Consider the following 27697-nt stretch of genomic DNA (forward strand, 5'->3'; position numbering starts at 1 on the left):
ACGGAACAATGTCTCTCATGAACACAGATAAAAAATCCTCAACAAAATATTAGAAAACTGAATTCAGCAATGCATTAAGAGAATTATATACCACAACCAATTGGTATTTGTTCCAGCAATGCAAGACTGGTTCAAGGTTCAAAAAGAAAGTAATGTAACATATCACATCAACAAGCTAAAGAAGAAAAGGCACATGTTCATATCAATAGATACTAGACAAGCATTTGATACAACCCAGCAGCCATTTATGATAAAAACTCTCAGAAAAGTAAAAATGAGGGGAACTTTCTCAACTTTATGAAGAATATCTATTGAAAACCTCAGCAAATATCCTACTTAATGATGGAAAAACTGAAAACTTTTCTATTAAGACCAGAAAAATATAAGAATGTCTTCTTACCACTCCTTTTCAACATTGTCATGGAAGCTCTAGCTAGTACAATAAGATGAGAAAATAAAATATATGATATATAGATTGAGAAGAAAACAACTAAATTGTCATTGTTCTCAGATGGCATAACTGTCTATGTAGGAAATCTGAAAGAACTGACCAAAAAGAAAATTAGTAAGCTTTTTATAGCAAAAAACTGGAACTAGTAAGCAATTATAGCAAAGTTTCAGGATACAAAGTTAATATACAAAAGTCAATCACTTTCCTAACTACCAGTAATGAACAAATGGAATTTGAAATGGAAAATATTTAGTTATAAATCTAACAAAATATACACAAGATCTAAATATCTATATGAAGAAAATTATGAAACTCTCATGAAAAAAATTAAATAGAAACAAAAAATGGAACATTCTAGTTCATAAATAGGAAGCTTCAATACTGTCAACATGTTAGTCTTTCCCAATTTCATTTATAAATTCCATGGAATCCCAATCAAAACTCTAGCAAATTGTTTTGTGGATATTGACAAACTAATAATATTTACATTGAGAGACTAAAGACCCAGAATAGCCAACATAATATTGAAGGAAATCGAAGTCAGAGGACTGACACTACTCACCTTCAGACTTACTTTAAAGCTACTAATCAATACACTGTGTTGTCGATACAAAATAAAATAAAATAGACAAATAGGTCAATGAAGTAGAATAGAGAGTCCAGAAATAGACCCACTTAAATACAGTCAAATGAATTTTTTTAAAAGGCAGAAGCAATACAACGGAGAAAATATAATTGTTTAAACAAGTTGTGTTGATATGGTTTGGCTGTGCCCTCACCCAAATCTCATCTTGAATTGTAACTCCCACAATCCCCACGTGTTGTAGAAGGGACCCAGTAGGAGGAAACTGAATCACAGGAGTGGGTCTTTACCGTGCTATTCTCATGATAGTGAAAAATTCTCACCAGATCTGATGGTTTTATAAAGGGGAGCTTCCCTCCACAAGATCTCTTCTCTTGTATGCCACCATGTGAGACATGCCTTTCACCTTCTGCCATGATTGTGAGACCTCCCCAGCCACGTGGAACTGAGAGTCCATTAAACCTCTTTCTTTTGTAAATTGCCCAGTCTCAGGCATCTCTTTATCAGCAGTGTGAAAAAGAACTAATGCAGTAAATTGGTACGAGTAGAGTGGGGTGCTGCTGAAAAGACACATGAAAATGTGGAAGCAACTTTGGAATGGGGTAACAGATAGAAGTTGGAAGAGTTTGGAGGGCTCAGAAGAAGACAGGAAAATGTGGGAAGATTTGGAACTCCCTAGACTCACCGAATGGATTTGACAAAAATGCTGATAATTATATGGACAATGAAATCCAGGCTCAGGTGGTCTCAGATGGAGATGAGGAACTTGGGAACTTAATCAAAGATACTGTTGTTATGTTTTAGCAAAGAGACTAGCAGCATTTTGCCCCTGCCCTAGAGATTTGTGGAGCTTTGAGCTTAAGAGAGATGATTTATGGTATCTGGCAGAAGGAATTTCTAAGCAGCAAAGCATTCAAGATGTGACCTGGATGCTATTAAAGGCATTCAGCTTTAAAAGGGAAACAGAGCATAAAAGTTTGTAAAATTTGCAGCTTGACAATGGAACCTCAGCCTGTATTTCAGAAGATACATGGAAATGCCTGGATGCCCAGGCAGAAGTTTGCTGCAGGGGCAGGGCCCTCATGGAGAACCTCTGCTAGGGCAGTGCAGAAGGGAGATGTGGGGTCAGAGTCCCCACACAGATTCTCTACTGGGGCACTGCTAGTATGAGCTGTGAGAAGAGGACCACCATACTCCTGACCCCAGAATGGATGGTAGATCCACCGACAGCTTGCCACGTGTGCCTGGAAAAGCTGCAGATGCTCAACACCAGCTTGTGAAGGCAGCCAGGAGGGGTGGTTATACCCTGCAAAGCCACAGGGGCAGGGCTGCCTAAGGTCGTGTAAGTCCACCTCTTGTATCAGTGTGACTTGCATATGAGACATGGAGTCAAAGGAGATCATTTTTGGAGTTTTAAGATTTGACTGCACCACTGGATTTTGAACTTGCAAGGGGCCTGTAGCCCCTTTGTTTTGGCCAATTTTTCCAATTTAGAATGATTGTATTTACCCAATGCCTGTACACCCCTTGTATATAGGAAGTAACTAACCTGCTTTTGATTTTGCAGGCTCATAGGCGGAAGGGAATTGCCTTGTCTCAGATGAGACTCTGGACTGCAGACTTTTGAGTTAATGCTGAACTGAGTAAAGATATTGGGGGACTGTTAGGAAGGCATGATTGGTTTTGAAATGTGAGAACATGAGATTTAGGAAGGGCCAGGGGTGGAATGATATGGTTTGGCTGTGTCCCCCCTCAAATTTCATCTTAAATTTCTATGTGTTGTGGGAGGGACCCAGTGGGAGGTGATTGAATCATGGGCATGGGTCTTTCCCACGCTGTTCTCATGATAGTGAATGAGTCTCATGAAATCTGATGGTTTCATAAGGGGGAGTTTTCCTGCATAAGCTTTCTTTTTGCCTGCTGACATCCATGTAAGATGTGACTTGCTCCTTCTTGCCTTCTGCCATGATTGTGAGGCCTCCCCAACCAATGTGAAACTGTAAGTCCATTAAACCTCTTTCTTCTGTAAATTTCCCAGTCTCACGTATGTCTTTATCAGCAGCATGAAAACAGACAAATGCAACCATCTGCATGCAAAAATTAATAAATCTAGGTACAGGTCTTTTATCTTTCACAAAAATTAACTCAAAATGGATTATTTACCTAAATGTAAAGTGCAAAACTATAAATCTCCTAGAATATAATATAGAGGATAAACAAAAATCTAGTTGACCTTTGGTATAAAACTTTTTTTCCACACAGAAATCACCATATGAGTATTTATTACAGCTTTATTCATAACTGCCAAAACTTGGAAGTAATCAAGATGTCCCTCAGTAGTTGAATGGATTTCTAAAAACTTGTGGTACATCCAGACAATAGAAGATTATTCAGTGTTAAACAGATAGGAGCAGTTGGGCATGGTGGCTCACGCCTGTAATCCCAGCACTTTGGCACTTTGGGAGGCCAAGTGGGGCAGATCACCTGAGGTCAAGAGTTTGAGATCAGCCTGGCCAACATGATGAAACCCCATCTCTACTAAAAATACAAACATTAGCAGGGCGTTGTGGCAGGCGCCTGTAATCCCAGCTACGCAGGAGGCTGAGGCAGGAGAATTGCTTGAACCCGGGAGGCAGAGGTTGAAGTGAGCCGAGATTGCGCCATTGCACTCCAGCCTGGGGACAAGAGCGAGACTTCATCTCAAAAAAAAAAAAAAAAAGGATACGAGCAATCAAGCCATGAAAAGACATGAGGGAAACTTGAACAAATATTACTAAGTGAAAGAAGCTGATCTGAAATGATGACATACTGCATAATTCCAACTATATGACATTCTAGAAAAGGCAAAACTATAGAGATAATTTAAAAAGCAATGATTTCCAGCAGTTAGAGGGAAGGGGAAGATAAGTGAGTGGAGCACAGGATTTGGGGGCAGTGAAAGTATTCTGTATGATATTGTAATTATACATACATGTCATTATACATTTGTCAAAACATGTAGAATGTACATCAAGCGAGGAGGACCCAGGGCGAGACCATCTCCGGGGGGTGGGCACGGTGCTGTGGGAAGGCGACGGCGCTCACGCCTGCACGCCTCGTCTGCGTGGAGCGAAATTTTATTCAGAAATTATTGGTAATAATTTCTACTAAAAAAAATGAGAGGAGTCAACCCTGAGGAGGAAGAAGTAGTATGATTTGCTGGCGTCACCCCTCTGTTCCGTGCGGGCGCGGCGAATGGCAGGTCCCGAGGTCGCAGCTTCCACTGGCGCAGGTGGCTGAGTTCCCCGTTGCCCTTGGTCTCGGGGTCGTTGTCGGCACTGAGGCTGCAGCTATCATGGTGAACTTACTTCAGATTGTGCGAGACCACTGGGTTCATGTTCTTGTCCCCATGGGATTTGTCATTGGATATTATTTGGACACAAAGAGTGATGAACGGCTAACTGCCTTCCGGAACAAGAGTATGTTATTTAAAAGGGACTTGCAACCCAGTGAAGAAGTTACCTGGAAGTAAAGACTGGCTGGATTATCGAATGTTCACATCTTAAAGTTCTGAGAGAAATAAAAACATGAAGAACCTGAAAAAAAAAAAAAAAAAAAGAAGAATGTACATCAAGCATGAAACTTAATATGAACTATGGACTTCAGATAATTACGATTTGTCAATGTCGGTTCATCAATTGTAAAAAATGTACCACCGTGATGTGAGATGTTGGTAGTAGGGGAAGCTTGCATATATGGATACAACGGGTATATAGAGAATCTGTGTACCTTCTAATCAATTATTCTGTGACCATATAGCTGCTTTGAAAGTAAAGTCTATCTTTAAAAATAAGATTTAAATTGGCTAACTCTTCACGGTAAAGAGAACAAGAAAGAAAAAAAGCAGCAACACAATTCTGAAAACTGAAAAATAGAGAGACAGTGGCTATTGATGTAGCTGACTAGAGAATGTGGATTTCATTCAAGTAGCAGCAAGAACAAAAATAGAGTTTGGCAAACTCACAATATGATTAAAATAATTTACTTTTCACCAGAAGGTTTGGAAGATAAATTTGAGAACATCTACTCAAGGGCAAAACTAAAACAAAAGAGGTAAGATAAAATACAAAATAATACTAGTCTATGAGGTAGAATACTTTAAAAGACAACTTCAAAGAAGAAAGCGAGGAAAAGGAACTGGATCAATTTGTGAATAAAATTTCAAAGACTAATATCCTAAATTGAAGGACATTTTCTTTTTATTTTTTTATTTTTATGGGTACATAATAGCTGTATATAGTTCTGGGGTACACGAGATGTTTTGATATAAGCATGCAACGTGAAATAGGCACATCATTAGAATGGGATATCCATCCCCCTCAAGCATTTATGTATTGAGTTTCAAGCAATTAAATTACACTCTTTAAGTTATGTTAAAATGTGCAGTTATTATTGACTATACTCACCCTTTCGTGCTATCAAATGGTAGCACTTATTCATTCATCTGACTATTTTTAACCTTTTAATAATCCTTCTCCCAGGCCCCATTACTCTTCCCAGCCTCTGATAACCATCCTTCTACTCTCTATATCCATGAGTTCAATTATTTTGATTTTTAGATCCCATAAATAATTCTTGTGATAGAATTCTGAATTCCTTGTCTGTGTTATCTTGAATTTATTTGTGTTTCTTCAACCAGCTATTTTGAATTCTCTGTCTGAAAGTTCACATATCTCTGTTTTTCCGGGATTGGTCCCTGGTGCCTTATTGAGTTCATTTGGTGAGGTCCTGTTTTCCTGGGTGGTGTTGATACTTGTAGATGTTCTTTGGTATCTGTGCGTTGAAGAGTTAGGTATTTATTATAATCTTCCCTGTCTGAGTTTATTTGTACCTGTCCATTTTGGAAAGGCTTTTCAGGTATTTGCAAAGACTTGGTATTGAGATCTAAGCTATTTTTATTTAAGGGACACCCCCAAGCCCAGTAATGCTGTGATTTTTGCAGACTCATAGAGGTCTTGCCTTGAGGGTCTTGGACATGATCTGAGAGAATTCTCTAGATTACCAGGCAGAAACTCTTGTTCTCTTCCCTCACTTCTTCAAATATATAGTCTCTCTCTTTCGCTGTCTCTGTTCTGAGCCTCCTAAAGGTTGGGGTGGAGAGACACAAGCACCCCTGTGGCCACCACCACCACTATGATTGTGCCGGGTCAGACCTAAAGTCAGTACAACACTAAGTTCCCACCAAGGTCTGCTGTAACCACTCCCTGGCTACTACTTATGTTTGCTCAAGGCCCTAGGGCTCTACAATCAACCAGTCTCAAAGCCAGTCAGGTCTGTGTCCTTCTCTTCAGGATGGTGAGGTCCCCCAGGCCCCAGGTTCATCCTGAGGTGCCATCCAGGAGTCAAGGACTAGAGTAAAAAGTCAAAGAACTCTAACTGGTGTTCTATTTTCCTGTAGCTGAGCTGGCATTGAAACCACAAGCTACAGTCCTTCCCACACTTCCTTCCCCTTTCCAAAGGCAGAAGAGCTACTAGAGTTATTTTGGGTGAAAAAACTAATACATGGCCCATTACATTATTGCCTATTGAACTGATGAAGACTTCATCCAAATAATCCAGCTACAATGGGTTTTTAATTAATGGAGACTCACATCTTATATCTGCTTTTTAATTTTAGATCTCATAGAAATTACTAAACTCATAAAGTCATTTCAAATTCCAAACAGCCACTGCCCTGAATTTAAACCAGCACTTTAAGTGTCAGGTGCCATGCAGGTCATTGGAAATGAAAGAATACATCAGGAAAAAAAAAAAAAAAAATATATATATATATACCTTAAAAGAAACAGTATTAATACATACAGTAGTCCACCCTTATCTGTAGGGCATATGTTCCAAGATTCCCAGTGGATGTCTGAAACCACAGATAGTACTAAGTGCTATATATACTATGTTTTTGCCTATATATACATACGTATGAATACTTTTCATTATAAAGTAGGCACAGTAAGAGATTAAAAATAACAGAATTATGACAATATGCTGTTCATAATTTCACACAGAAGGTTTGTTCTTACCTTAGATCTTAGAAACCTCAGCATATGTGGTTTTCTTTTCTCTCCTTATTAAGTCAGAAACTTTCACCATTTTACTTGAAGGAAGCATTGTACGGCTTCTCTTTGGCATATCCGAATTGCCAGCATCACTACTCTTTCACTTAAGACAATTATTAAGTAAAAGAGAGTGACTTGAACACAGACTCTTCAATCCTGAGACAGTCAATCTGATAACTAAGATGGCTACAGAGTAACTAGCAGGTGGGCAGGATATACAGAATAGTTCCTCCAGATAAGGGGATAATTCACATTCTGGTGGGATGAAACAGAACAGCTAGAGATTTCATCACACTACTCAAAACAGCATACAATTTAAAAATTACTGTTTATTTCTGGAATTTCTCACTTTAACATTTTTGGTCAGAGAGTAACCGAAACTGCAGAAAGCAAAACCACAGATGGAGGACTACTGTAGAAACAACTGAACTTATCACTTACAGGAGCAATTTTAAATATTTATCACTAATTTCTACATCCATATATTAATCTTACAAAGTAATTTTTTTAACCTAAAAAAAGATCAGTGAAAAGAATAAATTTAATGCAACATTTTATTGCAGATACAGGATTTAAATGTTCCAATGACAGATAACGGGTGTCCAACAACTACTTTAGTTTTTAGTTACATATTTTACAATAATCATGGATGATCTGGACAACCTAAACAAGAGGGAAAGAAAGATGTTGAAAGGTATGGAAATATTCTTTTTTAAAAAGTTGAAGAAATGGTTTGTGTTTGGCTTTAAGAGGAAGTAAGTCTAGGAGGACTCCTGAGTGATGTATTGAAATGGCTCACAAGTTCCCATGAAAATGAATGAAGAGACAGAATGTACATTATCTGGAAAGCCGAACTTGGTCAAATGGTGACAGAAGCAGAATTTGCAGAGTTTTACAATTCTGCAAAATTTTTTCACATAATAGACAAGAAAAGTCAAAAGCAGTGGTTCTCAGCCAAGGTTGATTTTGTGTCCCATGGAACACTGGTAAGTCTGGAGACATGTTCCCACAATTCTGGATGGGAGAAGACAGCATTACTGGCACCTAGCATGTAGATGCTCCAGATGCTAGTAAATATCCAACAATGTATACAGCCAACAGCCCAAAACGATTTTCCAGCCCCAAAAGACCACAGCACCACGACTGAAAAACTTCTTGTGAATTATGGAAATGTACTGAAGGAGACCAGCTGCCCAACAAGTTCTGAGGTTTTTTTCAGTCTCATTAATCTAGCAGAAACTTAGCAGCTCCTTCAGTATCATTACAGGATTCTTCTCTGTGTCCTTGTATTCAAGAAATTTGCACTCTACACCCTTAAGTAGAGATAATTGTATGAAAAAGATAAATAACAGCATAAAATTAAAAAAAAGAAAGTTTAAAATAGAAAGGCACCCTAAGACTTCAAAGAAAAAGATGGAATGTAAACATAGGATTAAGTGTACTCATTGTGGATACTCTGTGAATTCCAACCCCAACTTTAACAGTTTCTAGTTATGAAGCTAAGGATCAAATCCTTGCCTTCCAGAAACCTCCACACCCTCATTTGTAAAATGGAAACCTAACTTTTAGGTTAGTTATGAGAATTCAGTAAATTATTATTTTGAAAATGCTTGTAAAAATGCCTGGCACATCATGTCAGAAGTAAATATTGCTATAATGATACCAATATCATATGATATGGATATGGATACCAAGGCATCCAGACATATTTTTATGGAGAAGATGAGATTTGATCTGGAATTACAGAGGAAGACTTTAGACAGGTGAAAAAGAAAAAGCAATGGCATTTTATGTAAGGAGAGCATCATGCTATGCTGAATGAAATGAACAGCCTTCCCCTCCCCTGTCTCTTTAGTGTATTCCTGGCAGCTTCTCCCTCTTTCCATTCTCCCCAGAACTTCCTCGGTAGTCATTTCCAATCTGAACCAAGATGCCACAGACAAAAACTATCTTTCTATACTCTCAAATATTTTTTCGGCATTTCACAAAGTCAATTTACTTATTTAAAAAAACACTGTTTTTTCATGTTTTTGATCAATTTTTTAAGTTGGCTTACATGTCAATTATACATTTCACAAGCATTAAGGAAGAAGGACTAAGCTATATAAAAGGCATTCTATTTTCCATATGCATTAAACATTTATAACAGAAACAAAAAATTGGTGCATGGTTTCCAATGTTATGGTAAGCTGCATGATGTCCCTGGTGTGGGTTTTAGTCTATTTTGGAAGGGGAATAAATCATACATTAAACTGAAATCCAAAATAAAGCTGTCTGTGTCTCATTCAAACATCACATAAACATCATAATACATTTTCATCCGGAAAAAAGAAAAAATTTCTATACATATCCTAAATTGAGGCAGCATCAAAAATAACAAAATGAAATGCCACTGCATTCACCTACATACAGGCAATTTTTAAAATAATCTAGTCGCAATAACATATATTGTTTTCCTAGAAAATAAATAAGACTGGAGAACATAAGCAATTTCCTCCAAGGTCATTCAGCATAATATTTTTAAGGGTAGAATCAGAAAGGCAATCTGAGCTTACAACAAGGTTGTTAAACTTGTTGGTTCTAGAGAGCATAAAGATAGCTTTTGGGATCAGTGTCTATGGCCCCTGGTGTAAAACGATAACATAGATAAATCAACGCCTGTCACAGGCTATACTCTATTTTTTGGAATTAATGCTTCCAAAAATCCACAGTCTCTAGAGCATATTGCTTTGTTTCTTCTGTATAGTTTCTGTCTACCTATTATCTACATAAGTGAAAACTGTAAAATCTTTCAAATGCCATTAAGAGCTGACAACTTTAAACATTCTCAAAAATATATTTGACAAAAAGTTTGTAATCTAAACAACAACATCACTGGAGTGAACATAAAGCAAATAAATATGGTACAAATGGAGGGTTTTAGGAGATAAATAACTTGGAATGGTGATTTAAGAAAGCCTAGGAAGGAGAGCATTATGCTAAACATGTATGTATGTATGCATCATTTATGTTATAATTTTGTGGGAAACTGCCAACATTTCCTCTTTTAGCTCTACAGAATAGTTGAATCACCAGTGTCTTTCTACTTTAAATGGTCTCAGGATATTTTGAGAGAACACTTTAAATTCATTTTACTGCTCTGCCAACATAGCTAGAGTTGAGAAATAGAGTAGAAAATGCATATAAATTAGGTTATTTTGCAAATTGGTAACATCTTCAGTATTATCTTCCCCTTCTTAATGGATTTAAATTAGAAACACTAATGACTATATTAGCATATTTTGTGCTCAGTGGGAGATGCCAATGGAAGGGTTCTTTGGGTACATTTGGAGAGAGATAAACAGTTGAGTATCATCAACACCAAAATCAAAATAATGTTTCACTAAAAATATAAAGTTTTAAAGAATTATCATGTGCATCTCAGAGCATTCAAAATAAATTTATAGGGCAGTTTTAAACCATACTGAGAGGAGGAACTTATTAAAAAGTACTGTTTTCTTTATTCAAACTTAAAGCTTAAAAAAATTCTAATCCTTTGTGAATCATGCTCAGATGAGCTCTGCTGTGTCCTTTGTTATAAAAATATAATCCTAGACATATGTATTCAACAAGACTATGGCACCAGGTCCTTAATATTATTGTAGTTGAAATAATTTGCTTATATTTATTCCTTTGCTTTATTTTACATAGTCATTTTTTATTTAAAATTAAAATATGAACTGATGGAGTGAAGGCATATTTGGCTACTCAAACAGATTTATTCTAAATTGGAAGTTCATGGCATGCACAAGTAGGAGAATTTTGCACAACATGAATGCAGCAAACACAGCTTAAGGGCATGGGAGCTGGGAACAGAAAAACTAGAAACCGAAGCTTTTCTTTGTTTCTCAGTGACCACGTCATCTGAATCTCTGTTTCTTTTAAAAGGCCTATTGCTCATTCCTTCCTTCTCTCCTTCTTGCTTCCTTTCTTTCTGTCTCCTGCAGACTAGTTTCCTCTGCCTGAACACTATGAACACTATAGTCCTAAGGCATTCAGGCATGTAACCAGAATGACTTGACCAGTGCAGCTCAAGGTGAAGCGCTCCAGAGTTCTAGTATACCAGAGGTTTCTAATGCCCAGGACAGAAAGCACTTATCCAGGTCAGCTCTTTGTTTTCCTTGCTGCTGTGTGCCTAAACTTGGCCCACGCTGTGATCACAAATAGTGTCATGGAGTGAAATCCTTTGTTCATCCAACAAATACGTATATTTACTAATTGATAAACACTATGCCTGTGGCAGAAAATAAGGGCACAGTCTTTGATCTCATAAAGTACACAATTTCGTGGAACAAAGAATATGTTTCAAATAATCACATCAATTAAAGTATAATTTCCTAACTGAGAAAAACTCAGAAGGAAAGGAAGATATTTTTGTGGAAGGTCAGGGAACGTTTTTCTGAGGAAGTGAGGTTAGAGATGTGATTGGAAGGATTAATCAAATTTCGCCAATTTAAGGAAGAAAGAGAAGTTGAGAACAGCATTCCTGGGAAATAAACAATACATACATTTACTCTGTGGTAGACTGTACACCCAACATGTTATGAGAAGGCCTCAGTAGCTGATGAAGAGAGAGCAAGAATATGACTATGTTCATTAGAATATGACTGAGGAGGCAGGTAGGCAGGAGCCAATTCACTTCGTCTTACTAGAAAAGATAAGACTTTGTTCTGTAGCCTTAGAACAATGGGAGTCTTAGAAGAGTTTTGAACAAGTGAGTAAGTTGATGTGTCTTGTTTGAAAGACACTTCTGATTGCAGTGGGGAAAAAAGAAAAGATTGCATGAAGGCAAGAGTGGATGTAAGACCAGTCACAATTTAATAGTGTAAGTTAGAGATGATAGAAGTTTAGTGTAGACATAGTAGTAGGAGTGAAAAAAGTGTTAAGGATTGAGAGATATTTAAGAGTAAAGTTGAAGTGACAAGATTATGTTTCACCTGAGGACTGGGACACCATGCTAGAGGAAGGGACATGGACACAGCATATAAATTCAGTGAACATTTGCAGTACCTAAATAGCTAAGATTAAAGATGATCATTATATGGGTTGAGTTTTGTCTCCCAAAAAAGATACATTGACGTTCTGGCCCTCAATGCTTCAGAATTTGGCTGCATTTTGAAATAAAGTCTTTACAGAGATCATCAAGTTAAAATGAGGTCACTAGAATAGATCCCAATCCAGTATGACTAGTGCCCTTATAAAAAGGAGGAATTTGGACACAGAGACAAACATGCACATAGGGACGATGATGTAAAGACACACAGGAAGAAGACAGCTGTGTGACTGGAGTGACACACTTACAAGCCAAAGAATGCTAAAATTTGGCAACCTACTACCAGAACCTAGAAAAGGACAATGAAAAAGTATTACCCTACAGGTTTCAGAGGGAGCACAGTCTTGCAGACACATTGATTTTAGACTTCCATTCTCCAGAACTGTGAGACAATAAATTTCTGTTGTTCTAAGCTACCCAGTGTGTGGCACTTAGTTATGGCAGCTTTGGGACCTTAATGCAGCTCATAACTTGGAAGGGATTTATCTGATTATCCTGAGGTTTCAGCTTATAACTTTGATGTTTTTGTTAGTATACTGCAAACATTTGAGGCAATATGACACATTAGATTTTACACTGGAGAAGCTATAGATTTGATACCTTATGCAGGTCTTTGATTTTACACATCTTATTATAGTTTCAGTTAAGATATCATGCATGAAAGGTCTAATTCTCTTATATCTGCCCTCATTTTAGTAAATGTGCTAATTTAAAATCAAACTTGAAAGACATACAAAAGATTTTTAGGCCAAATAGTATATGCTGGACTTTTAGTTAAAGCTGATTGGTTGGTAGAATTCTAAGACGGTTCCTAAAATCTCCACACCTGAATATGCACACCTGAATAATCCCCTCTCCTTGTTAGGATTCATGACTATGATGGGATTTCACTCCTGTGCTGAGGTTACATTATATGGCAAATGTAAAGAGATTTTGCATATGTAATTATAGTTCATAATCAGTTAATTTAAGTTCATCAAAAGAGAGATTGTCATGGGTCAGACCTAATCATGTGAGCTCTACAAAACAGGGTCCAGGCCTTCCCTAGAGTTTGAGATTTGAACCTGGAGTCTCCTGCTGGCCTTGAAGAAGCAGTCATCCTGTGAATTGCTTATGGTGGAAGCCAATTTGCAAGGATCTGAGGATGACCTTTAAAAGCTGAAAGCAGTACTCAGCTGACAACAAACAAGAAAATAGGGACTATGATCTTAAAGCCTCCAAAAAATTGAATGTGCCATCAACCAAATGGGCTTGGAAAGAGATTTTTTTCCTATTAAGCCTCTATTAATAAAATAATCCTGTATAGGTAAACATCAATATTTGCATAAAAGGCTATTCTTTCTTTCCTTCTCTACTTTGTAGACTCTTTTCCTCTCTGTACTTTCCAAATCCACTTCCATTTGTGTTCCCACTTTCCATAATTTCCTATTACTTTTATAGGTACTTAAACTTCCCTCTGGGTATAGTTCTGGCCAGTTTTGATAGTGAAAATATGTTTACATTTTTCTGTATATCTTCATAATTTCTCTTACGTGTCCTATTTTTTGTTTTCTTTTTGAGTTTGAATTTTTGAGTCCTTAGTAAATTTGAGTTACTTATCACCATCTATGAAGAGTAAGAACATTAATCCTAAAAGTCATGGCTTAAGACAACCAGGGGGAAAATGAGTATTATCACATGGCAGAGACAGGACAGGCTAACTTTTAAAGTGTCGGGCAACTGTTCAAGGGTTCAGAATTCAAGACACTACTGCTTACCCTCATGATTTTAATAAAGTTAAAAATGGATTTTACTTCACAGAAAATAGATTTACCAACCATAATCTTTTTGCAAATGTTTTGTTTTTTGGGCAGAGGTAGAAGTTAATTTAGGTTTCAGTGACATTGTCCTTAATATCACTATCAGCATTCAACCTTGATCCCAGAAGAAAACATATGGTCTTAGATAGTTATTATTATTTGATTTTGCTTTCAATGAGCATTTTTTGGGGGGAGACAAGAAACTATAGAGGGCCCAAGCCCAATTCAGTCAAGATTCTGAAGCAGCACAGATGGAATATCATATAATATCCAGTTTAGGGTAAAAATGGTTGATATATTGTGGAAAGAAGTGACCCCTACCTGGAATTCGGCCATGTCAAAGAGTTTTACATTTTTTACCTAAGAAAACTGGTGCTCACTCCTAACTTATAGATGTCTTTTTCTCCTCCACATTTTTCTCATGACAGTATTGGTTAACATATATTCAGAGATTGCTTTGTAACTTGGCTATTAATTTCAACTAAACTGATTAAGAATCAAATAGATTTATTTCCCACAGATTAAGAAACAGAATAACAAAAAACTATATTTGTTTACTGTGAATCTTTACCAACCTGGGTCCCTACAGATGGACTAGAGTTGTCCTGTCCAATATGATAGCCACTGGCCATTGGAGGCAAGTAAAATTTAAATTAATATTTTATTAATTAGAACAAAATAAAAAATTCAGTTCCTGAGACACATGTACCATATTTTAAATGCTCAGTAGTCACATGTGATGTGTGACTATCATAATGAATCATGCAGGGATAGGACATTCCAGTCATCACAGAGAGTTCTGCTGGACATCCTTAGAGAGTGCTGGTGGCATTATTTTCTCTTTGTAGATGGAGATAGACTGATGGAATATAATTCATTTTTGACGTTTGCCTCACTAATAAAGTGCAGTTCAGGAATTTTGACTTAATTTTATCTTTTTCACGTGGCCTGCTCTTCCTTATGTATAGGGTGAGACACCTGCTACTCGAAATGAAGGGTAAAAATGCAAATTCCTATAGGAACTAGACAGGTAAAATAATGTGAAGGAGATCTTTTATAAAGTCATTTGAAATGGCAAAGCTCCTGGTGAGTTCATCTAATTACATTTATAAATAATTTTAAATTTAATCCCTGTTTCCTGACAAAACAAAACTCATCTGCTGGCTTGAATTTAGGTATCTGGTTTGCAACAGCTACTGTATGTGTTTATATATTAATTAATTTCACGACTTTTTTTAAGGTAAATTAGTAAAGAGAATAAGTTACTATCAGGCAGTAAAGGAGTTATAGGTGCTAGAGAAGTCAGACCACGTTCTTCAATTTATAGGTGAGATTAACCTGAAATGAAAATGACACCCTTCCCCAAATAGAATTATATTTTTTAAGTTGAACTAATATATGTAAAAGAAATTGCATAGATTATTTTTTTTTCAATGAAGTTAAAAGCTCTCCTGGAAAGTATCTGTAACAGTATAGGCAGGGCGCAGAATGAGAAGCCAGTCAAAGAATTCAGGCTCTTTCAATTAAAACACAAATAAAAACAAAACCTTTTAGGTCGCTTTCTAATATCCCAGTGGCTCTCACTCAGAAACAAGAGCAAACTAACGTCTGTCCAGGAAAGATATCACCTACTATACTGCATTTAAAAATACACAAATTAATATGTTTAAAAGCGTGATTTAAGTGACAAAAGTAGTAAGTATTGCTATAGTATTCTTCAGCTTTACATCCTGTATCATCTGATAAGAAAACTTGTCCTGGCCAGGTGCGGTAGCTCTGGCCTGTAATCCTAGCACTTCAGGAGGCTGAGGCAGGAGGACTGCTTGAGTCCAGGAGTTCAAGACCAGCTTGGGTAACATGGCAAGACCGACCCCATCTCTACAAAAGATAAAAATTAGCTGTGCATGATGGCACATGCCTGTACTGAGTCCCCGGTACTCAGGAGACTGAGGTGGGAGGACCTCTTGAGCCCAGGAGTTCGAGGCTGCCGTGGCTATGATGGAGCCATTGCACTTCAGTTTTTAGCTTGCACACACATAATGAACTGAACCATCTGTGAACCAAACTCTTTTTAAAATTTCCTTCTGTACTAGTCAGGGTTCTCTAGAGGGACAGGACAAATATGATAGATACATATAAAAGAGAGTTCATTAAGGAGTATTGACTCACACAATCACAAGGTGAAATCCCATAATAGGCTGTCTGCAAGCTGAGGAGTGAGGAAGCCAGTCCAAGCCCCAAAACCTCAAAAGTAGGGAAGCCGACGGTGCAGCCTTCAGTTTGTGGCCAAAGGACCAAGAGCCCCTGGCAAACCACTGGTATGGGTCCAGGAGTCCAAAAGCTGAAGAACTTGGAGTCTGACTTTCGAGGGCAGGAAGTATCCAAAACGGGAGAAAGACGGAGGCCAGAAGACACAGCCTGTCTAGTCCTTCCATGTTCATCTGCCTGTTTTTATACTAACCACACTGGCAGCTGAGTAGATGGTGCCCACTCAGATCAAGGGTGGGGCTACCTCTCCTAGTCCACTGACTCAAATGTTAATCTCCTTTGGCAACACCCTCACAGACACAACCCAGGAACAATACCTTGCATCCTTCAATCCAATAAAGTTGACACTCATCATTAACCATCACACCTTCCCTGTCAGCTGGTCATAAGGGATCTGCATCCCACGTGGTCTTAGACATAAACTGAAAGGTGGACGTCTGGGTCATATGGGGATGCAACTTTTTTATTTCTTCCAGCCATGGTTGTGTCTGAACCAAGATTAACAACTTCCATGTTATGATGGTTTACTGCTGGGCCTCTCAATCTTGTGACTTGTTGTAGTTGGCTGAATCCAGATGTGAATGGGCAATTATGGCCTCATGGTCATATCTTGAACCATGGTCAGGCATTCCAATTCTCAACTGAGACTCAGCAGCATATCAGGTGCTCTTTTACAAAAGGTATATTAATTTTCCACTAAAAATTGCACAGCCTTGCTTCAGAATCTGAAGAGTCTACATAGGGCTTGCTATAAAACTTCTCCTGCATGTTTCTTCAGATAATGCTAATATTATAGGGTATTCTTTATGATAATGTTTATATGAATCAAGTGGTACTGTTACATAAGCCACAGCCTGAGCCTGATGCAAAGCCTTTCTTGCTCTGGGAACCACTGAAGCTGGTGAATCGAAAGGCATTTCATTTCACTTATTGTATAAGCCGCAACTGTATTTCTGGGTATGGATTAAGTTGTCTTCATGACCCAGCAGCATGTCAGGCATTGCATTATCTTTACCATGTGGTAGGGTAAGATGCAAAAATCTGTCCTGTACTTTAGAAGAGATGTCATGGTATACCAGGACTACTGGATCCTTAAATACTTAACCGAGTCTTCACGGTTCAGCTGTCATTCTATGGAGAATATATCTCTTGCCAAGGCCTTCAACCAACTTGACAATTTCTGCTCATCTGGTTTTGTTTTCTTGAGGTCATGAATATATTGGACTGGTACGATGATACCACTGAAGCTACCACACTTTCTCTGGTCTTTGTAGGAACAAGAATGGTGAACTAAATGGGGATATAACTGGGACCACACTCCTGTATTTTTAGGTATTTACGGGTGGCACTAAACTCTGTAATTCCTCACAAAGATTGACTTTGCTTTTGTTTGTTATCTTATAGGGGTAACTATTGAGTAAATGAGTTATTCCATTGATATCATTATAATTCTTGATGTCAATCAGGCTCAAAATTTGATACTACTCTGCCCCACATCTAGTGAGTGACCAGATCTTCTAAACTAACTGTGAAAATTTCCAAACCCCTCCCCTTTGCTCAATCATTATTATTATTGTACTAGTTCAGGTATTTATGTCTTTCCTCTAGGTTATTATGTAAAACTTTTATTTATATTTGAGCTCTTTCCAATCCAATTTATTATCTTAATGCAATATTTTTCCAAAACCTTCCCCATTCGCAAAAGATATTGGCTATTTGTAGTCTATAAAAGCCTAGAGAGTGTAAATCCCTCCACAGTTCATATCTGTCATTAAGCCTGGATCTGTTCACTGAAACACTTCAATCATGGGATTATGGCTACAGATGTTAGTGGTGCCACATATCTGAGTTACCAGTGGTGAATCCTTGCAGATCTGCAGCAACCTCAATTCTTGCCTCCTCTGAAGAAAGAATTCGATGGAGGAGCATAAGACTGAATAAGAGACCAAGGCAAGTTTTAGAGCAGGAGTGAAAGTTTAACAAGCTTTAGAGCTAGAATGGAAAGAAAGTAAAGTATACTTGGAAGAGGGCCAAGCAGGCTTCTTGGAGGACAAATGTGGGGTTTGACCTTTTGACCTAGGGTTTTAGATGTCAGCGCACATCCAGAATCTTGTGTCTCGTCTCCCCTGATTCTTCCCTTGGGGTGGGTTGTCCACATGTGCAATGGCTTTGTGGAGGGGATGCACATGTGGAGGAGAGCATGCGTGTTTAGTGGAGTTGTATGCATGCTCACTTGAGGCATTCTTCCCTTACCAGTGGAATGCCCCTGGAAGGTCATGTACCTGTTAAACTCCACCATTTTGCCTTTTATTTTTATTTTTTTATTATTTTTTTATTTTTTTGAGACGGATTCTCGCTCTGTCGCCCAGGCTGGAGTGCAGTGGCGCAATCTCGGCTCACTGCAAGCTCCGCCTCCCGGGTTCACGCCATTCTCCTGCCTCAGCCTCTCCCAGTAGCTGGGACTACAGGCGCCCGCCACCATGCCAGGCTAATTTTTTGTATTTTTTAGTAGAGACGGGGTTTCACCATGGTCTCGATCTCTTGACCTCGTGATCCGCCCGCCTCGGCCTCCCAAAGTGCTGGGATTACAAGCGTGAGCCACCGCGCCCGGCCCCATTTTGCCTTTTAATGCACATGCTTGAGCACACCCACTCAACTCCTGAAATCTTATCCAGAAGCTGCTTATCAGTAGTTTCAGGCCTTTTCTTTTTTTTTTTTTTTTTTGAGATGGAGTCTCACTCAGCTGCCCAGGATGGAGGGCAGTGGCATGATCTTGGGGCTCACTACAACCACTGTCTCTGGGGTTCAAGCCATTCTCCCATCTCGGCCTCCCTAGTAGCTAGGGTTACAGGCACCCACCATCATGCCCGGGTAATTTCTGTATTTTAGTAGAGATGGCCAAACTGTTCTTGAACTCTTGACCTCAGGTGATTCGCCTGCCTCGGCCTTCCACAGTGCTAAGGTTACAGGCATGAGCCACTGCACCTGGCCTGTTTCAGGTATTTTCTACCTATGGGGACAATGCCTTTCCTTGGTGCTGGCTGCAACCAGTTATTATTTGAGAGAGACAGTTAACAACCGCCTATCACCTGATGGTCACCTGACATTCCTAGTTGATGGTGGGGGGCGTCTCTTGCCTGACTACCTACTGTAACAGAGATTGTGTATTGTTCTATGGTGAAGAATGACAGCTAAAAGTGAAATTTACATTTAGACCAATTTCAGCTCAATTCTTAAAAGATATTTTAGGGAAGTAGAGCTACTTTATTCCAGAAGATATTATGTAGTTATATAGAAAAACTTAAGGACACGGAGTGATACTATGTATGGAATAATGGGAAGGGTTATTCTGCTTTCTGACAGAAGTTGAATTAGATTAACTGGAATATCTTTTTGAATTAAATATCTGTGAAACTTTCGATAAAATCTTAAAAATTCAAATTTTCCATTTTAGACTTTAAGAAAATAATTAACCGTGCTCTTCATAATGATTCCAAAATGAAGTATTTTCATTCTCAACACCCTATGCTGGAGTTATTTAATTCAAACAGAAAGAAAAGAAAAGAAAGGCTCAGAATTCATAAGAATGCTGTGATGAGTGTGATAACATGTTATCTACAGCCTTTGAGCCCTTTGAAGATAAGCTGTTGAATAATGTCACTACATTATTATTATAGTTAGAATATAAATACAGGTTTAGCATCTTGTCAAGATAATACAACTTTCAAAAGAATACACAGTGAGAAATTCACATGTGCAATTTTAAAGGAATGAGGCAAGATTCAAAAGATAAAATCAAACAAAAGATATCATATTTTATTATCTTTATATATCCTTTTCATAAAAATAAGTCATAAAAATATACATAGATAAATTAATTTTAAATTTAAGTTTGGTTGCCCATTACATTATGTGGGAGAGTATTTTGAGCAGTCCAAATGACCTTAATTGAAATAAAATTGTTCAACTGATTTATTTACATTAAGGTCAATATCAGTTTTTAAACTGGACATTTCTCTACTATTTGTGTTAAAACTAAAAATTAGTCATAATTATTATGTCTGTATGTTTTAGTTAATTAAATATTATGATTAACATAAAAAAAGATTTTAGTATTTTAATATTATTGCCTTTAAAGCTATTTTTTCACAATGTATAGTCCTTTGATGTATGTCATTTGGGTTATTCCTCAAAACTAAACAATTACTTAATTACCCCAAGGCACAGAATCCACACTACAATTTTAAAACATCAAAACGGGAAAAGTAATTAGTCTCTTGAGTATAATTAATCCGTCTACTAAGAATTGGGCCAAATTGTAGTTTAGCGTTTTCTAGAATTCAGAAGCCAATTTTAATTACACTGAAATGTTGAGCTTGAAGCATGTGGACTTTGGCTCTAAAAGTAAGTTAAATCTTTATATTTATGGTGGACTTGAAAAAACACAGGACACATGGAAAGGAAGGCTTTACTTCCAAAATTAGACATCTACAGCAAAACTTCAGGATTGTTTATTCTTCCTTTATAAGCTAGATATGGTTTAGGGACCATTGAGTGCTTGATAGACATTTCATAAAGCATATGCAGTTTATTTCTACTGCACTTCCATTGACAAATATCAAACACAGAGTTATTGGATATTAACACAGAGAAAAAGACAAAAATAATTTTTAGAGTAAACTTTAGAGAAAGGAGAATGTTGTTTGTTAGCAGCAGAAATGGCGCACTTCGCAAAATATGCATCAAATCATCACTTCAGCAAATGATCAATTCAACAAAAGATTTGTTCACTGTATTTAATTTAGTAAAGCAATGTTTTTAAGAATGCATGAATTTCTCATTAATTCACACTGTTTTAATATCTTGTAAAGGTTTCTACAGAGTTTTCAATTTGTATTTGTAGTAGCAGTTTAAGAAATGTATTTGACGAAAGCTAAGGGCTATAGGAAAGTTTAAATTTCCTTTCAATATATTTGGTATTCATAAAAGCCCTTTTTTTCCACCTGTGGCCTAAATTTAAGCATCACTTTACAGTGTTCAGTCTGTGCTAATATATTTTGAATCATCTGCAATATAATATTTATGTTAAAAGCCACGTATCACTACCAACATACCTTCTCCAATTTTTCAAGTAAGAAATTGTTTCTCATATCTATATCATTCAGAAGTGAAAATATACTGCGCTTCATTTATTTCTTATATATTACCTGTATTTTGAATTTAGAATTTCTAAACAAAAACTTCCTTTGCTCTTTTGCATGCATGGCTAATGTACATAGAATTAGAGATACAAATAGTGCTGCAAATTTAATTAATATAGTAATCCTTTCTAGGAAAATCCCTAGGAATAAACATAATAAAGATGGCAGGAGATATATTAAAAACAAACATTTACTGAGGCATGTAGAGAAAATACAAACAAATGAAAGCCACATTCCTTTCCTGACTGGGAAGATGAAATGCAAACTTTACTTCTCTCTGTGATAATTGGAACACTTTATGTGGAAAATAACACAAAACCAAGTCAAACTGGCATTGTGGATGAGACTGTTTATTCACTCATGTGTATGGAGGTTCAGAAGAAAAGTGAAATTCAAGGTTGGCTTAATTTATTGACTTAATTATGTCTAAAATCTATTTGTTTTAAAACATTTTTTTTCTTCCTGGCATGTTTTTAGCTTTATTCTAAATCTAAAATTGACTTTTTTCCTGATTGCAAGTCAATTGCCAAAACTTCCCTGAGCTAGAATATTCCTCGTCCACATGGTAGGGAATTTGGAGCAGGGCATGGAGAGAGAAGCAGAGAGAAAGAGAGCTGTATATCTCTTACAAACTTCAAACAAAAATCCTGAAATGCATTCTAATTGGCCAACCTTAAATTATGTGGCCAATTCTTAACTAGTCACTACAATGAAGAAAGTGCCAGATGCTGATTAATTTAAGCCAATAAAGAGCTACCTTTGGAATGGAAACCAAATTTCTTGGCTACCATTCAAGAATAATAATAGAAGTGAGGTTGTAAATAAAAATAAAATGCTCTACACACTTTCCAAATTAGTTATTATTTACCGTATAGGCATTTAAATTAAGTGGCATTGGGAGAACTTGACAAATTTGTTCTAATGTTCGTCTAGAAAAGTATCCCTAAATTCAAATGTTTATAAGGTCAAAGTAGTTAAACAAAATTAAGTAAAATGAAAGGGCATTTATAATATGCAAAGACAGGGTAAATCTGATTTTTTTTTCCTAACTTGGACACTATAAGAGTAATTATTAGTCTAGGTAAGAGTTACAACCCAGACCACCCCATGCAAATCTGAATATATATATATATATTATATATATATAAAATATATATCATATATATGTGATATATATATAATATATATGATATATATGTGATATATATATAATATATATGATATATATGTGATATATGTGATATATATGTAATTAATATCCTCACAAGAGCAGTCTCTCAGCACATGCCAATTATTGCCATATAAGAAATAGTCTCGCTGGGGCATGGTGGCTCACGCCTGTAATCCCAGTACTTTGGGAGGCTGAGGCAGGTGGATCACGAGGTCAGGAGATCGAGACCATCTTGGCTAACATGGTGAAACCCCCTTTCTACTAAAAATACAAAAATTTAGTCGGGCGCAGAGGCGGGCGCCTGTAGTCCCAGCTACTCGGGAGGCTGAGGCAGGAGAATGGCGTGAACTCGGGAGGTGGAGCTTGCAGTGAGCCGAGATTGCGCCACTGCACTCCAGCCTGGGCAACAGAGCGAGACTCCATCTCAAAAAAAAAGAAAAAGAAAGAAAAAGAAATAGTCTCAGCATCACTGGATTTTCTGATCTTTCAGTAGGAAAAACATCCAATTTTTATATGAAATATCCTAATTTTAAAATATTGCTTTAATTAAAAATCAGCTGGAAAACATTTGTTTTTCAACCTCTGTTCTAGGAAGTAAATGAATAAAAATAGCTTTTGTTATTTGAACAAAAAAGGCACAAAAAACTAAGTATATTGCCAAATATTAAAACACATAAAAACCGCAGTAATTAAAGCAGTGTGGTATTGATGTAAGAATAGGGAGATAAATTAATGGAAAAGAAAGCACAAGTCAGAAACGGAGCCAACAATATGTAAGCATTCAGTATGGTCATCATACAAAACTCATTTCTCCAGTACATTGTTTCTCTCCATTTCCACAGCCACTACCCTGATCTCAGCCACCATCGCTTCTCACCTGGATTCCTAATGAAGTCTCTGAGCTGCACCTTTTATCTACTCATATTACTCTTCAATCTATTCTACATACTATGGCTAGAGTTTTGAAAATTGCAAACCTGAACTTATTATTTCTTTCTTAAAGTACATCAGTAACTTTTCTTTTTTTTTTTTGAGACGGAGTCTCGCTGTGTCGCCCAGGCTGGAGTGCAGTGGCGCAATCTCGGCTCACTGCAAGTTCTGCCTCCCGGGTTCACGCCATTCTCCTGCCTCAGCCTCTCCGAGTAGCTGGGACTACAGGCACCCGCCACCACGCCCGGCTAAATTTTTGTATTTTTAGTTGAGATGGCGTTTCACCGTGGTCTCGATCTCCTGATCTCGTGATCTGCCCGCCTCGGCCTCCCAAAGTGCTGGGATTACAAGCGTGAGCCACCGCGCCCGGCCATACATCAGTAACTTTTCATTGTTTTAGTACAAAGACAAAATTTCTTCATGCCTGTTATGAAATTCACAGAATGGCCCTTACCTGCTCTTATACTTCAACTTGTCCAGCTCTCTCGTATTTAGGCTTTATTTTCAAGGCTGGTAAGTTCGAGATCCTTAATATACATATAAATTGGAGGTATCGAATAAAAAAAAGTTACATGCAAGTCATGAGTTCAAGAAAGACTGTTAACCTAGATGCATAACCCTGAGAAACATTAGTGTTCTTATGTGCTAAAAGCAGTGAAACTGCGTTTACTTAAAGAACATACATAGATACAGAAGATTAGAACTCAAATATCTAAAGAAAACATGCTCTATAGCACAATGCAATAATACTATTCAGCCTTTTAAAAGAAATAAATTCTGTCACTTGTGACAATATGGATAGAATTGGAGAACGTTATGCTAAGTGGAATAAGCCAGGCACAGAAAGATGAATACCACATGTTCTCACTTCTATGCAGAATCTAAAACAATTGAATTCATAGAAGCGGAGAGCAGGATGGTGGTTATAGTAGCTGCAGACTGAGAGAAATGGGGAAATGATGGCCAAAGGGTAAAAAATCTCAGAAATGAGGAATATATTTTTTAGTTCTATTACACAGCATGGTAAATATGGTTAATAATAGAGTACTATACATTTCAAAATTGCTGAGAGTAAATTTCTAACGCCCCCACCGCAAAAAAAAAGTGAAGTATTTGAGATAATGGATATGCTAACCAACTTACATAATAATTCACATTGTATTTACGAAACATAGCATCACTTTGTACCCCATAAATGTATATCATTATAAATTATCAATTTATAATTTAAAAAATAAAATTATAAAATTGCAAATATAAAAAAAAAGAAGTCAAGGACCTGATTGCTGTAGCATCCAGCATTTAGAGGTGAGAAAAATAAAAAAAGGAAAAGCAGAGTAAAATGAGGAGAAATTGCCAGGAAAGCAGGAAAGAAACCAGTATCATTTTTAGGAAAGAGATGAGGAATAAAAGAAGGTACAATCACTACAATATGTCAAGAAAAAGACATAAATTTATGAAGATTGAAAATGACAAAAAAAGCTGTTTTAGTCACAAAGTATGTTACTACTATCCGTATAGAAAACCCAATGGAATCTAAAATTTTTATAAATAATGCAGAAATCTAGTAACTTAAGTAAATATGCAAGCAATATACAAAAATCAATGTTTTTCTGTCTGTAACAAAAGTGAAAAAAGTATAATTTTGCAAGGATTATATTTTCCATAGCAACTCCTTTTTTTCCTGAATCTCAACTCAACTGACTTTTTCAACTCAATCTCTTTTTCTTTTCATGCTTTGTGTATGTGTATGGGTGTGTACCACAGGCATATCTCTGATAAAATGTGAGCAATCTTTATAGAGCAAATTACAAAATCTTATTGAGCTATATTACATAGAAATATATATCTATATACCACATTGATGTGTGGGAAATGTTAGTATCTTTAAAATATCAATTATCTTCAATTACTCTATAAATTCACAATATTCTAAACAAAATCTCAGTAGTTGTGAAGTACCTGGAGGAACTTGACAAGTATAACTTAAAATATATGTAGAAATGCAAAAAGCTCAGAATAGCCAAAAATTTGCAACACTAGCTTTGGTAAAAGTATTAAACAAACATAGTGTTGGAATAAAAATCACAGATATGTGTTTATGGAATTTTTATAGATGACAGAATTGGCATTTCAGTTCAGAAAATGATGGAATAGTATTTAATAATTTGTAATATAATACTTATCAATGGTGGGGTTGGGAATAGATCTCTATGTTGATATCACAATCAGTTCCTCATGCATTAAGCACTTCAATATAAAGAGAAACATTTTAGAACTCTCAAAAGAAACCATACAAGAATATATTATTTTCTCACAATAGTTTAAAATATATTAAACAAGACCAAAAAGAAAAAACCACAGTATATAAAATATTGCTAATTCATGTACATTCATATTCAGAATGCTGTTCTTTAAATCATAAGAAAAAATTATCACAAACTAGGTAGGATATATAGAGGAAATATAAGCACAAAGTGTTAATATACCAAATATATAAAGAAAAACACCAGAAACTCCATGGGATAATATGACAAAGATATCAACTGGCCATAAATAAATAATGATAAGCCAGTGACCAATACGTATATGAAAATATGAGGAATCTCACTAGTAAGAGCTCAGTAAGAGGTCTAAATTTTACCTTCATTAGTTTGGCAGAAAGTAAAAGTATATCAATATCAGGCATTTATAGACATGGATCAATTAGAAACACCACCTGATGTTGCTAGGAAATTAATTATATAAAACCAAACTGAGAATAATTTGCCCCTATCATATAGAAAAATGTATATTAACTCTAAGACTCAATAATTTTAGTGATAAACTCTAGAGGAACTCTCGCACATAAACACAAAGAAACATACGTAAGAATTTTCTTAAAAGTTCTGGTTGTAAAAACAAAAGAAAATGGAGGGCCGGGTGCTGTGACTCTCCCCTGTAATACCAGCACCTTGGAGATGGAGGCAGGAGGATTGCTTGAGCCCAGGAATTCAAGACCAGCCTGGACAACAAAGTGAAATTTCATCTCTGCAACAACAACAACAACAACAACAAATTCCAATTAGCCAAGTGTGGTGGCATGTGCCTATGTTCCCAGTGAATCAGGAGGCTGAGGCAGGAGGACTGCTTGAAGCCAGGAGATCGAGGTTTCAGTGAGCTTGTTTTCAAATAAAAGATGCTGGTAAGATTGTGGAGAAAAGAGAACACTTATACGCTGTTGATAGGTGTGTAAATTAGTTCAACCACTCTGGAAAGCAGTATAGTGATTCCTCAAAGAGCTAAAAACAGAGCTACCATTCAACCCAGCAATCCCATTACTAGGTATACCCAGAGGATACATAAATCATTCTACCATAAAGACTCATGCATGCAAATGCTCATTGCGGCACTGTTCACAAAAGCAGATATGGAATCAAACTAAATGCTCATCAATGACAGATGAGATATTTTAAAATGTGGTACATACACACCATGGAATATGATACAGCCATAAAAAAGCAAAAAGTCGGCCAGGCATGATGACTCATGACTCACGCCTGTAATCCTAGCACTTTAGGAGGCCGAGGCAGGCAGATTGACTGCACTCCAGAGTTCAAGACCAGCCTGGGCAACATGGTGAAACCCCATCTCTACTAAAATACAAAAAATTAGCCAGGCGTGGCAGCATGCTCCTGTAGTCCCAGCTACACAGGAGGCTAAGGCAGGAGAATTACTTGAAACCGGGAGGCAGAGGTTGCAGTGAGCCGAGATCGCCCCACTGCACTCCAGCCTGGGCAACAGAGTGAGACCCTGTCTCCAAAAAAAAAAAAAAGAAAGAAAAAGATCATGTCTTTTGCAGAAACAGGATGAAGCTGGAGGCCATTATTCTTAGCAAACTAACACAGGAACAGAAAACCAAATACCACATATTCTCACTTAAAAGTGGGAGCTAAATGATGAGAACACATGGACACATAGAGGGGAACAACAGATGTTGAAGCCTATTTGAGGGTGGAGGATGGGAGGAGGGAGAAAGGCAGAAAACATAACTATTGGGTACTAGGCTAAGTACCTGCATGATGAAATAATCTAATAATCTGTACAGCAAACTCTGTATCACGAGTTTAC

The 27697-nt window shown here is 37.0% G+C and overlaps 1 protein-coding gene across 1 annotated transcript; it reads left to right on the forward strand.

The window, feature by feature from the left end:
- Positions 1-4069: 4069 nt before the first annotated feature.
- LOC116476238 (NADH dehydrogenase [ubiquinone] 1 beta subcomplex subunit 1) lies at positions 4070-4618 on the forward strand. Its single transcript, XM_032165917.2, has one exon. It carries the CDS (start codon positions 4225-4227, stop codon positions 4543-4545), a length of 321 nt encoding a protein of 106 aa, XP_032021808.1. The 5' UTR covers positions 4070-4224; the 3' UTR covers positions 4546-4618.
- The last annotated feature ends 23079 nt before the right edge of the window (positions 4619-27697 follow it).

Source organism: Hylobates moloch, unplaced genomic scaffold, assembly GCF_009828535.3.
Source record: "Hylobates moloch isolate HMO894 unplaced genomic scaffold, HMol_V3 SCAFFOLD_2, whole genome shotgun sequence".
In the NCBI taxonomy this organism is placed as follows: Eukaryota; Metazoa; Chordata; class Mammalia; order Primates; family Hylobatidae; genus Hylobates; species Hylobates moloch.

Excerpts from the sequence above, each read along its gene's own strand:
- LOC116476238 (XM_032165917.2), top strand. The coding sequence starts at position 4,225 with ATGATTTGCTGGCGTCACCCCTCTGTTCCGTGCGGGCGCGGCGAATGG.